General features: G+C 42.9%; 1 protein-coding gene across 1 annotated transcript in view; it reads right to left on the bottom strand.

The window, feature by feature from the left end:
• Positions 1-12700, bottom strand: part of CRB1 (crumbs cell polarity complex component 1) — a 142152-nt gene that overhangs the window by 42910 nt on the left and 86542 nt on the right. The window contains exons 10-11 of the mRNA XM_033916808.1: positions 5954-6082; positions 4255-4381 (exon numbers count right to left, since the gene is read on the bottom strand). Of these exons, the coding sequence (XP_033772699.1) occupies positions 4255-4381; positions 5954-6082 (256 nt within the window). The remainder of the gene's footprint in view (positions 1-4254; positions 4382-5953; positions 6083-12700) is intronic.

The raw sequence follows: 12700 nt of genomic DNA, 5'->3' as shown, positions 1-12700 counted from the left end.
GTCTCTTAAGACCGCTTTTAAATGGCATTTTGGACTTAAGAGCCGGTAAGGCACCTACAGGTGCCTAAGTTAAGGTGCCATTTGTAGAATATGAGCCTTAGGGCTAGATTCTCCAAGTTCCAACACCACGGTAAAAAAATACCATGATGAGAGCAATTTTTGTTTTACTTGCGATTCTCAGCATAATAGCATGCAAATTATTATGTGCATGTTATGTGTGTGCACAAATGATGGTAAAGGGCCCCCCATAGCAAGTTTCCCCCCCAACAGACCCCATCACACAAGCCTGGTGGTCTAGTGGGCCATCCCCCCTAAGACACCCCCCCCCCAGCAGCAAGCCCCCCCCCCCCGACAGCCCCCACCACACAAGCCAGGTGCTATAGTGGGCCATTGGGAGTCTTAGGCGCCAGGGCCAATCAGGGCCTTAGGCCAATCCCTGCTGCATCCCAGAATGCACCAGGAAGAGGAGGGCCCACTGTTTTGAAGAGGTGGGTCTGCCGGCAGAAGGGAGTGAACACCCCTCCTACCAGTCTTCTAAAAAAGGTACGAAGGGGGGGGGATAGCCCACTAGACCACCAGGCTTGTGTGATGAGAGACTATGGGAGACTGTCGAGGGGGGAAGCCTGCTTTCGGGGGAGGGGTTATAGGTGCAGCTCGTGTGTGTGCTGTGCCCATTAAAAAATGACTGAGGCAGGAGGTAATGGGCATTCCTCCTGCCAATCTTCTGCATGGGGTGGAGGGGGGCATCAGTGGGGGGTGGGGGGGTGGCAATGGTGGTGGTGGTGGGACACTAGACCACCAGGCTTTTGGGGGGCTCCATTTAGGAGGAATCTGGGCCATTCGAGGTGGCTGGTCTGAGCTGCTTTATTTTCCTGTTAGTGCCTGACAGGAAAATAAGCCTACGACAGCTCAGACCCTGGCACTAAATATCGGCACCAATTCGCCATAAATGGATGGGTGTTCCTTTTTAAGAATCACCTGTTAATATTAATGACCTCATTGTACTACATTTGCATAGTACAATCGAAGGCTGCTAGAAAGTATGGAAAAAACCACAATGAGCCGTTTTAGTAATCGGGCGGTAAAATCCATGCATTTAACGATGGTTTAGAGCAGTGGTTCTCAACCCTGTCCTGGAGGACCACTAGGCCAATCGGGTTTTCAGGCTAGCCCTAATGAATATGCATGAGAGAGATTTACATATAATAGAGGTGACAGGCATGCAAATCTGCTCCATGCATATTCATTAGGGCTAGCCTGAAAACCCGATTGGCCTGGTGGTCCTCCAGGACAGGGTTGGGAACCACTGGTTTAGAGCCATCTTTAAATGCACGGTGATTTTAGAGAAACGTCTTCTTAGTGTGATAAATGATTAGAAGCCCATTTTATTCCTATGGGCTTCTTAAAATTTAGCATATGCTAATTGTTAGTACACCTTACTAAAAGTACCCCTGATTTTATGAATGAGGTAATGGAGGGTTAAGTGACTTGCCCAAGATCACAAGGAGCAGCGGAGGAATTTGAATGCTGGCTTCCCTGGTTTTCAGCCACTGCTGTAACCACTAGGCCACTCCTCTATTCCAAAGGCGTGATATGCTATCTTTTTGGGGCACCTATTTATCATATGAACAATTTCCGAATATGTATTTCCATGCCTAAAATATGCTAGGCATATAAAAATGCTACGTAAATTTACCCTCTGTAAAGTCCAATATAAGAAATCAGATAATACATACAGCAGTATAAAATGACAGAAGTGGTATTACCTTTTCCATTTTCATATCTTCAGAAATGACGCATATAACAATGCCCATTGTCCATCAGGTGAGAATGCAGTCTGGTCACAATTCGCCCATTGTAAACAAGCAAGGCCATTAAGGAACATGAGAAAATTTTAGCTCATCCAGTAATACAGCAATAATCTTTAGATCAACACAGAAAAAACACAATTCTGTGCAAGCTGTCATTTCCTGTATAAGAACAAATTTAATAGTGAATAAAGGAGTGAACGTTCCTTGGGCAAAACTCACCTTACTTCATTTGTGTGTGCAAATATCTATTTTCTGTTGACAAGTAGGACTGATTCCGGCACACAAGTAGATGCCAGAGGATGTGGTAACAGCCGTTAGCATAGCTGAGTTTAAGAAAAGTTTAGACAAATTCTTGGAGGGAAGCCTATGGTATGCTATTGACATAAACATGGGAGAATCCACTGCCACTCTTTGTGGCATGGGCATTGAGCATTACAGGTGCCGTTTTTCAAACCCTCCCAATCCCGGAAGCAGCCTTTTGGCGAAACGCTATTTGACTAACGTTGGATGGGGCAGCAAAAGAAGCTTGCATAGAGCCAGAGATAAGCTTGTGACACACAGCCTGCGTAAGAGACACTGATAAGTTTTTGTAGTTTTGTTGGCACAATGTTCCATATCGGCATTTAAGAACTGTTTGAAAGCAACATTTACATTTGGTTATGTGAACATTTGACCAGCACTTTGAAAGAACTTTGAAAGAACTTTAATTCTGTAATAGGCGCCTAAGTGTATTACCAAAAGAGATTTTTCTACCCAAAAACAATCTCATATGAGCTGCAGCATCTAAATTTAGAGAAATGGAAAGGGCTTGACCTAAGTACAAGCTTTCTTTTTTGACTGTGGCTCTCACATCCAGTGTCTTCAAGACATTCAAGACATTCTGCCTTACTTGTGGGAGGCAGAGTACAGTATTTTTTCAATCAGCTTGGATGAAAGTCACCATGGATGTGTAGTTCCTGTCCGTAATTCAGGATGGTTATCACTTTGAATTCACAAGCCATCCCCCGGATCTCCCTCTGTCAGAATCAAAATGTCCTTCAAGACATCAAGCCAATGTCAGAACTTGTCTTACCTCAGGAAAGGATCTGAGGGCTCTACTTGAGATACTTTCTCATTGTAAAAGAGCAGATTTATGCCTTTCCAGCCTAAGAGACCTCAACTGTTACTCCTTCAAGGAGAAATTCAGAAAGACCACATTCCATCAAGTCTTTCTTTATCCGACAGATGGGACCGGATGTTTACCCTGGATCTCAAAGATGAATATGCACACAGACTAATCCATCCTTCATGCAAGAAATACTTCAGGTTTTCTCTTCAATCTCCACCCCTACTGTATCTTAATATTAAGTGTTGATTGGAGTTATATACCCAATTTTCTCTTTGTGGGTATTTGAGATAGCCAATACATAAACTGTTTAGATATAGGAGTTTCATATCTCCAAACAAGACTCCTTTGAGCAATACAGAGACATTTTTAGATATAGAGTCCTGAAAATTCTCCAAGGCCTTTCCATCTTGCCATAGAAAATTACTTAGCCAAGTTTTAAAATTCTCTACTACCTTAGTTCTCAATAACTTTTTAAACTCATTTCTCCTGTTCATTCCCTTCTTTATAGGTTCCCTTAACAAATGTACTGTATTTTTTACTTTTAATCATAAATAAAAACATTTTGTATCATGAAAAATGCTATTTATAATAGCTTGTTTTATATATAAAGCAGGAGAATGCAAACACAAAGTGAGCAGTTAAGATTATATTGTAACATATTAATATTATATTTCTTACTAATTTGTACTCTGTAATCACTGACCGCTCAGTGACATCTTCCCTGTGAACCGCCTAGAAGTCGCAAGATTATGGCGGTATAGAAAAGATAAAGTTATTATTATTATTATTCCAGCCTATTACTTTTCTTTTTACATTACTTCTCAGTGACTTTATTCATCCACAGTTTTCACATCTATTCAGTGTTTTCCCACTAAGAATTCTGGGGAAATAGCAGAAATGTACAGAACATTCAAGTTGCCTCTGTGTTGCAAGAAAGTTTGCTGCACGCATTCCTACCATCTGGAGTGATGTCTACAATCTTGCAGTTGCAATTATATGGGGCAAGCAGGTTCCCTGGATAATCCACAGAACCTACTTGCCCTGCAGGACTGAAGATGAGAGAACGCTGCACCACCCCAAACAGCAAAAAATGGAAGGCAGACTCCCATGCAGCTTAGAAATAGCATAGCAGAACCTGGTAAATAAACCTATTCACTTCAAGTTATCTCTTGATCAACTTTGCAACAATTGCACAGGGGAATGGCTTAGCTAGTAATCTTCCTGTTCCCTCCATTCAACAGCTGGTTCATCATCCATTCTCAAAATGAGATAGGAAAGAAGTTGAAAAAGGTTCTGCCACAGTAACAAGGCGACATAAAAGGAGAGATCGCTTACGTTTAACTCACAGCGATCGCCAGCAAAGCTGACATCACAGATGCACTGGAATCCGTTGAGTAGGTTCTGACAGAGGCCTCCGTTCAGGCAGGGGTTAGACTGACACTCATCAACATCAAATTCACACCTGAAAAGCAGGAAACACTAAGCATAATAATGTCATTAATGAGACAAGTATATATGTCACAAAATTAGGACATCTTTTGATGTCTGAAAGAGAGTCTTCATTCTCCAGGCACATTGCACCATGACTGGAGTACCCCATCATTCTACATTGCATGAGTTGGAATAAGATCTATATTGCTTAAGTGAGAAATGCTATGAATCATTCCATGAAGGGTTTTTAGTGCTCGTTTGAATACATTTAGATACCTGTTTGTTAAAGTGTGATACAGTTTTACAGTTACCACTTATTATAAGCAAAAATGTAAAGAACAAGCTCCAAGGCCATCTGTGATCTACTCACTTTGACAGACATCATACAATTCCCCCTAAGCCAAGGAAACAGCCAGTGATATTTGCCTCCTTAGAAAATGCTTCCCCTTCTTCAAAGCCTGGTCACCATACAGAAGAGGAATCAATACATTTACTGTCAGTCTGCTCTGTTTTCATCCAGTGGCATAACTATGCCTCCATCCCCTTCCAATTTGGGCTCAGGCACCATCCGGAACTGCAGCACCCCTATAAATGGCTGGTGGGGGTGCTGAAGCCCTACCAGCCAGTTCCTGAGCCACTACCCTCCTCCTGGCACTGTTTGCACCTAAAGTCCACATTCAAGCGCCAGCATTAGAAGGAGGGGAGTGGCAGGGCTCAGGAATTGAATGGTGGGGCTTCAGCATCCCCGCTAAGGTACATTTAGCAAACATGAGGGAGAGGAAGAATGGATTGATCCTCACAGCCTACTCCTAGGCGTCCCCAAATTTGGAATACTGATTATGTCTCTGGTCTCACTTCTTCTTAGGTGCCATTGACTCATGCTCGAATCTTAGCAACTTAATGAATTACAGATCTAAAAATAAATCAGTTTTGTGCTAGTCCAGTAAGGTCCTCCAGTGTCAGACCATTGGTCTGACCCAGAAAGGCTATTCTTATGCTCTTAAAAATGTATCGTATTCATGTTTTAAATAGGTGAATTGCAAAATTTTACATTCCTGGTCACAAAAGCAAAGTTTTGTGGAAATAACAGACTTTTTCTGTACTTTTTAGGAATGAGAGATTAGGAAATTACACTTACTTCCCAGGAATAGAAACCATGTTACACAGTGGTTCGATAAGGAGCCGCTACTATATTGTACTTTCAAGTAATAGACTCCTGATGCCGGCCAGTTTGGCTGAAACACAGTCGTGTCGCGTCAGATCTTGTATATGAATTAAGGAGCTTTAGCACCGTTGGTTATCTCCACTGTTTTCTGTGTCGCCTGCCTAAAGTTAGTCACGATTTCCAGCCTGAAACGCTATTCCATAAATGGTGCGAGCAAAAGAGCTCAGGGGTTTTTCTAGGCACCATATATCGAATCTAGCCCTTAATACGTACTCTTACGCCATTATGAAATTGTTTGCAAAAAAATATTATCATTAATGAGCTCAGTAATTATGCAAATCGGCTGAGCAGCGATTCAGCCTTAGCAAAATTATTCACAAAAGCAAAATTTAAAAAAAATAAAGAAAAAGGTTAATAATCTGAAGTACTGTATCTCACCGTTCTCCGGTAAATCCTGGTCGGCAATTGCATTTTAATTCATTTCTGTTTTCGGTGCAGTTGCCATAGTTGTAGCAAGTGATATTTCTCTCTTCGTTTCCACAAACTGTAGATGGCAGTCTGCTGTATCTAGACGAATGACGGTAACAGCAAGAGAAATATTGTAATCTTACATTCAAGTGGATACCTGTCAGTTTTATGTTACAGTGGTGCCTCGCATAACGAACGCCTCGCACAACGAACGCTGCACACAACGAACTTCATGTCTTGATTCACACAACGAACTTCGTTTCACACAACGAACTTCACACAACGAACTTCGTTTCACACAACGAACTTCGTTTCACACAACGAACTTCGTTTCACACAACGAACTTCACACAACGAACTTCGTTTCACACAACGAAGTCGCCCGAGCTGCCTATGTATTGCATCCTTCCGCGCAGGCACTGCAGGCAGTCGTTAGTCACTGCGCTTAACTGCCCTCTCTCACTGTATACAGTCGTCCTTTTAAGATAAACTCAATATTTTTTATATATCATGGCTTCTAAAAAAAGCAGGAAGGTGATTTCTGTTGAAATGAAACGGGAAATAATTAGAAGGAGTGAATGTGGGGTAAAACAGTGTGACCTCGTCAAAGAGTTTGGCCTCAGCAAGACCACCATTTTCACCATTTTGACAAATTTATCTTTTTTTATGTCATCTTAGCATATTTTATGCTGCAGAACGAATTATTTTTTTTAACATGTATTGTTATGGGAAAACGCGTTTCACATAACGAACTTTTCGCATAACAAACTTGCTCCTGGAACGAATTAAGTTCGTTGTGTGAGGCACCACTGTATATTTAATCATTTTTAAAGCAATGATCTACAACCATAATGAAGATGTGCCTAGGGTGTATTTGCTGGTTTAAAAGCTTACCCCAACTTTACTCCGAGACAAGCGCAAAGGGATGCAGATGTGTTATTTCAATCTTTCTTTAATTAGGATTACAGGTGACATAATACAGTTTGAAAGAACACTTTTTGAAGCAATAACTCAAAATAATATACTAACCCCTTCTTCTAAGAAACCACGCTAGCGGCTTTTAGTAGAGAGAGCCGTGCTGAAGGGCCCGCGCTGCTCCCGACGCTCATTGAGTTCCTATGAATGTCGGGAGCAGTGCGGACCATTCAGCATGGCTCCCCGCACTAGAAATCGCTAGCGTGGTTTCATAGAATAATAATCAGTTTATATACCGCAAGGCCGTAAAGTTCTATGCAGTTTACAGTAGTTAGAAAGAAAACAAACAAACAATAAAAGAAATTGAATAGAACTAAAAAAGTTAAAAGCCAATAATTAGAGACACTAAGAGCTGTGATAGCGGTTTAACGTGCGTAACAGCGCGCATTAAACCGCCGGCCGCGCTAGCCGCTACCGCCTCCTCTTGAGCATGCGGTAGTTTTTAGGCCAGCACGGGGGTTAGCGCGTGATGAAAAGTCACGTGCGTTAACCCTGCTAGCACGGCTTGATACAAGGAGCCCTAAAATGATCAAAATAGTGCATAATAAATTTTTTATGAATTAGCTGCCTAAATACTTCAAAAATAATAATGATAATAATCAGTTTATATACCGCAAGGCCGAAGGGGTAAGATGCTGTTAATAATCATTTTTGAAATTGAGGCAAGTTCCCTAAATGTGTCCCCTATTTTCACCCAGATTTAGGAAACAACATTTTCAGATGAAAATTCACCTAAATTTAGGAGCCAAAAGTTACGCTTTTTAATTCAAGCCTGCCATTTATTTGCCTAAACCCTGGAACCTAATTTAGGTGCCTAGTATTGAAAATCGTATTTGCTCCCCTCAATCCAGCCCCTCTTGCAGCCTATTTTTTTAGGCTCTTAAATTTAGATACCTAATGAAATTAGGGGCATTCATTTAGGGCTCCTTTTACAAAGGTGTGCTAGCGAAAAACTACCGCCAGCTCAAGAGGAGGCGGTAGCGGCTAGCGCACGTGGCATTTTAGCCTGCGCTATTCTGCGCATTAAGGCCCTAACACACCCTTGTAAAAGGAGTCCTTAGTTTTCAAAGAGGCCAAATTAAGAGCTTAATGCAGACTTTAGACAGAGCATGGAGAGAGGCATTAAAATGCCCAGGAAAGAGAAAAATTCCCTTGTAGCTTCAAGAGACTCTGACATGTTTCCCATTATCTAGTGGGAGCAGTGACTTTAAAGACCCTGCATATATACACCCCACATGTATGTGGGAGCAGATTTTTAAAATCACCGCACCCATTCTTCATGTACGCCCTGATCCTATTGCGCCAGATTTCTGAACTGAAGATGGGGGGCTTACTTTTGAAAGCTAATCAAAAAATGCATTAACGCTGGGTTTTACTAAACCGTGGAAGAGCTTCTTACTGCAGGCCAGTGAAATAAATGCTCTGACGCTCATAGGAATTGAATGAGCATCGGAGCATTTATTTTGCCGGCCCACGGTAAGAAGCCCTTCCACGGTTTAGTAAAAGGAGCCCTAAGGTAGTCCAATAAAAAAGTATTTCATTTATGTTTTGTTTTTTTAATGTACAGCGATGCGAGCGTCTAGAGCAGGGGTGTCAAAAGTCCCTCCTCGAGGGCCACAACCAGTTGGGTTTTCAGGATTTCCCCAATGAATATGCAATCTATTTGCATGCACTGCTTTCATTGTATGCTAATAGATCTCATGTATATTCATTGGGGAAATCCTGAAAAGCTGACTGGATTGCGGCCCTCGAGGAGGGACTTTGACACCCCTGGTCTAGTGCTAAAGACAGTGGCTTAGTAAGGGGGTGAGGGGGGCGGACTACCCCGGACACCATCTTGGTGGGGATGCCAGCACCTTTATGCCCCCCATGCCACGCTCGCGCCCTCCCTACCCTCCTTCCCATACCTATTTAAATTTTCACCAGCATGAGTAAATTATCCAGCCTGCTGCTCGCATCAGCCTGGCTTCCCTCTGAAATCACTTCTGGGTCATTAAGCCTGAAAGTGATGTCAGAGGGAAAGCCAACGCCGGCGTGAGCAGCAGGCCAGAGACGCCGCTCGTGCTGGAGAAGATTTAAAGAGGTATGGGGGGGAAGGGAGGGTGTGAGTGTGGTGTGGGGGTGGGGAAGGAGTCTGGGGGTACAGAAGGAGCAGGTAGGGCGCCACTGCCCTGGGCGCCTCCTATCCTCGCTATACCACTGGTAACAGAAATAATAAATAGTAGTAGTAGTTATTTCTATATAATACCTTTTTTTTTGTAACAAAACTTTCTGACTGCTGAACTTTTCCAGCCCTTACACTACTATACTTATCTTAAGCAAGCTGATTAACAAACAGCGCGAGGTACCCATCAGAGCTCAAGAAACACGATCATGTAACACCTTCCTATCGAGTGCTGCATTGGTTGCCGATGGAGGCGTGTGTGAAGTTTGAGTTTGGTTGTTTTTGTTTCAAGGTTTTGTTTGGTTTAGCTCCTAAATACATAACTGAGCTTTTCTCTTTTGCAACCAACATAAAAGACATAAAAGAAGCTCACACTTGAATTTTGTTTTCCCGCCGGTTAGAGGATGTAAACTTAAAAACATCATCAACATCTGTTTTCATATCAGGCAGCATCATGGGGCTAAGATTGAGAGCAATTGCTTCGGCTTACTGATATTTATGGGGAATTTAGGAGACATCTAAAAACATATCTGTTCTTGGAGTACTTAGGTAGCTGATCTGTAAAAATTTTATGATGCAACAACCAGATATTTTTAGGGTTTTAGTTATTGGCTTTTAACTTCTTCATTTTTATTCAATTTGTTGTATTTTTAACTACTGTAAACCGCATAGAACTTTACGGCCTTGCGGTATATAAAAAATGTTATTATTATTATTATACTAGTCTTTAAGTCCGTTACATTCACTAGAATAGATGTGTGTGTCTTTCTTTCTTTCTTCTCTCTCTCTCCTTGGCCGCTTTCTGTCTATCTGTCTTTCTTTCTGTCTCTCTCTTTCCTCGGCTGTCCACCACCACCCCTTGCCTGCTCGCCCTGTCCAGCAGCAGCCCTTCTCCCTTTGTTTTACCTCCCCCCCCTGTCCAACAGCACCTCTTCCCTGCTCCCCCTGTCCAGCAGCACCTCTTCCCTGCTCCTCCTATCCAGCAGCACTCTTTACCTGCTCCCCCTGTCCAGCAGCACTCCTTACCTGCTCCCCCTGTCCAGCAGCACCTCTTCCCTGCTCCTCCTGTCCAGCAGCACTCTTTACCTGCTCCCCCTGTCCCTCTTCCCTGTTCCCCATGCAGCCGGCTTCCTGGTGTCTTTGAACCACTGATGTTCATCTTCAAAGCAGCCTGCTGAGGATCGCAGCTGGCTGTAGCGAACCTCGCAGGCCACTCTGCACCTCGGTAGCACGTTCCCTCTGACGTATGCAATCACGTCAGAGGGAACGTGCTACCGAGGTGCAGAGCGGCCTGCGAGGTTCGCTACAGCCGGCCGCGATCCTTAGCAAGCTGCTTTGAAGAGGAGCAGCGCCGTCGGCAGCGGTTGGTGAGTGAGAGCGGGAGGGGAGAGTCACCGGTGTGTTCCCTGCCTCCGTGTTCCAAAATGGAATTCGACATGGAGGGACACAGCACGGCGGCAGCTATCACAATACCCTAAGTGTGCATGTGTGCTTAGGGTTTTATAATAGAGGATACATAGGAGGTGCACTTGGTCTTCCATTGCTTCAAGTACACACTCAGATTGTAAGACCTCCAGGGACAGAAAAATGCTTACTTTACCCAAATGTGCCCCACTTCGATAGCTTTCAGGTTTGCAAGTGGTATATAAGAAACAGTGGCCTTGGCGCACCCTCGGGTGGGTTTCTCCTTTGTGCTAAGGCCATTTTTGCTGCAGAAGTAAAATGACCATTTTTCTTCTTTTTTTTTTGTATTACTGACCATGTGCTAATATTTCCATTAGTGTGTGGCTGTTAACAAAAATTTCCATGTCAGCACTTACCCCCCACCCGTTTTGTAAGTGGTAAGGGCTCACACAATAATCCTGCACTAACCAGTTAACACACAGTAATTTACCGCAGCTGCACCTGATTAGCGCAGAAACGTCCCCTCCCCCCAAAAACCAAAACATTTTGAGTGCATGGATTACTGCACACTAAGGCCCTCTTTTACTAAGCTGCGGTAGGGTTTTCTATCGCGGCCCGGAGCACTAAATGCTCCAATGCTGCTCTGGGCCATGGTAGAAACTTCTGTTGTGACTTAGTTTAAAAAAAAAAAAAAGCGGGGGGGGGGGAGGGATGGCACTTATCACGGTACACCATTTTAACCCTTTAATTGGCAGACGGTGAAACGGCTGCTTTACGTAACCTGAGGTTGAACGAGAGCAGCAGTGCCAAGTAGCAGGCATTTGGAGACGCAGATCTCCCGTAAGAGCCATAGAAAACACAGGTTGCTTCTGAGCAACAATGCCAAATAAAGTAGTCCTTTTACTAAGGTGCGGTAACCGTTTTAGCGCATGCTAAATGCTAACGCGTGCCGACGCATCCGTAGGATATAATGGACGCGTTCACACGCGTTAGCATTTAGCGTGCACTAAAACGGCTTAGCGCGCCTTAACAAAAGGACCCCAAAGAGTTAAGCTATGTTAGCACCTAATGCAGCTTTGTCAAAGGGCCCCTAAAAAAAATAAAAATACACCTCATCATAACAAATTCAGTTTAAAACATTCATAGTGGGATAAAATTAAACCAGTCTCCTCCCAAAACTGCTGGTCATGTAACACTCATATAGGATCTCTAGAACATATGTTGTTTCAATGCCCTCGCATTCGGAATTATTGGGAACATGTCTGCAATACAATAACCACTGTCCTCTCAATTTCTCCCCCCCATTGCTCATTTCACATAATTTTGGGTTGTATTGATGATTCTTTATCCCTTTCGCTCCATGAAGCTAAACTCTTTCATATTATGTGTACATTGGCCTTCCAGAATATACTTCATAATTGGAAAAATCTATCCAACACCGACTACAACACTTGATGGAACACTCTTTGTCTGCATGTTAAATATGAAAAGCCAATTGCTGTGAAGGATAACACTGTACACTCCTTTCAGAAAGTATGGTCACCCTTACTGTCTCACTGTAACCTTTCGAGTGATACATGATCTTTGGTATAGCTGTGTATCTTCAATCACTCTTTCCGATGTTAACTAATCTACCATTGTAGTAGAATAGATTACCATGTCATATACACTTCTCCCTCTGTATCTGTGGTTTCCATATCTGCGGATTCGCTTATTCGCGATTTTTCGGAAGCTGACTCCACCCCCCAAAATTACATCACCATTAAAGTTTTTTTTCCTTTTACTGTACCGATAAAAAAGTGTATTGCTTACCATTCACTCTGAAAATCGCTGCTTCCATGCTTTCTCAAATTCGCTGCTTCCATGCTTCTCACTGTGCACTGAAAAAAACGCTGCTTCCCAGCATGCCTGCCCAGAAATCGCTGTAGAAAAGTCATTCGCGGTACCAATAATAAAAACGGAAGGCTTTTTCTAAAAACCACGAATAACATTAAAAAAGTTATTTGTGGTTTTTCCATATTTGCACCTATAGTCCGCCTGCATCCCCCACGAATACGGAGGGAGAAGTGTATATATACTTACCTGTCGTTACACTATATGCATTATATATTTCTCTCTCTGTGTACGCACTGTTTATTGTATTCACATACTGTTTTATTCTTATTACATAAATA

The sequence above is a fragment of the Geotrypetes seraphini genome, chromosome 12 (genome assembly GCF_902459505.1).
Source record: "Geotrypetes seraphini chromosome 12, aGeoSer1.1, whole genome shotgun sequence".
NCBI classification, from domain to species: Eukaryota; Metazoa; Chordata; class Amphibia; order Gymnophiona; family Dermophiidae; genus Geotrypetes; species Geotrypetes seraphini.
Note: the sequence above shows the minus strand (reverse complement) of the source record. Positions and strands in the feature narration are given on the sequence as shown.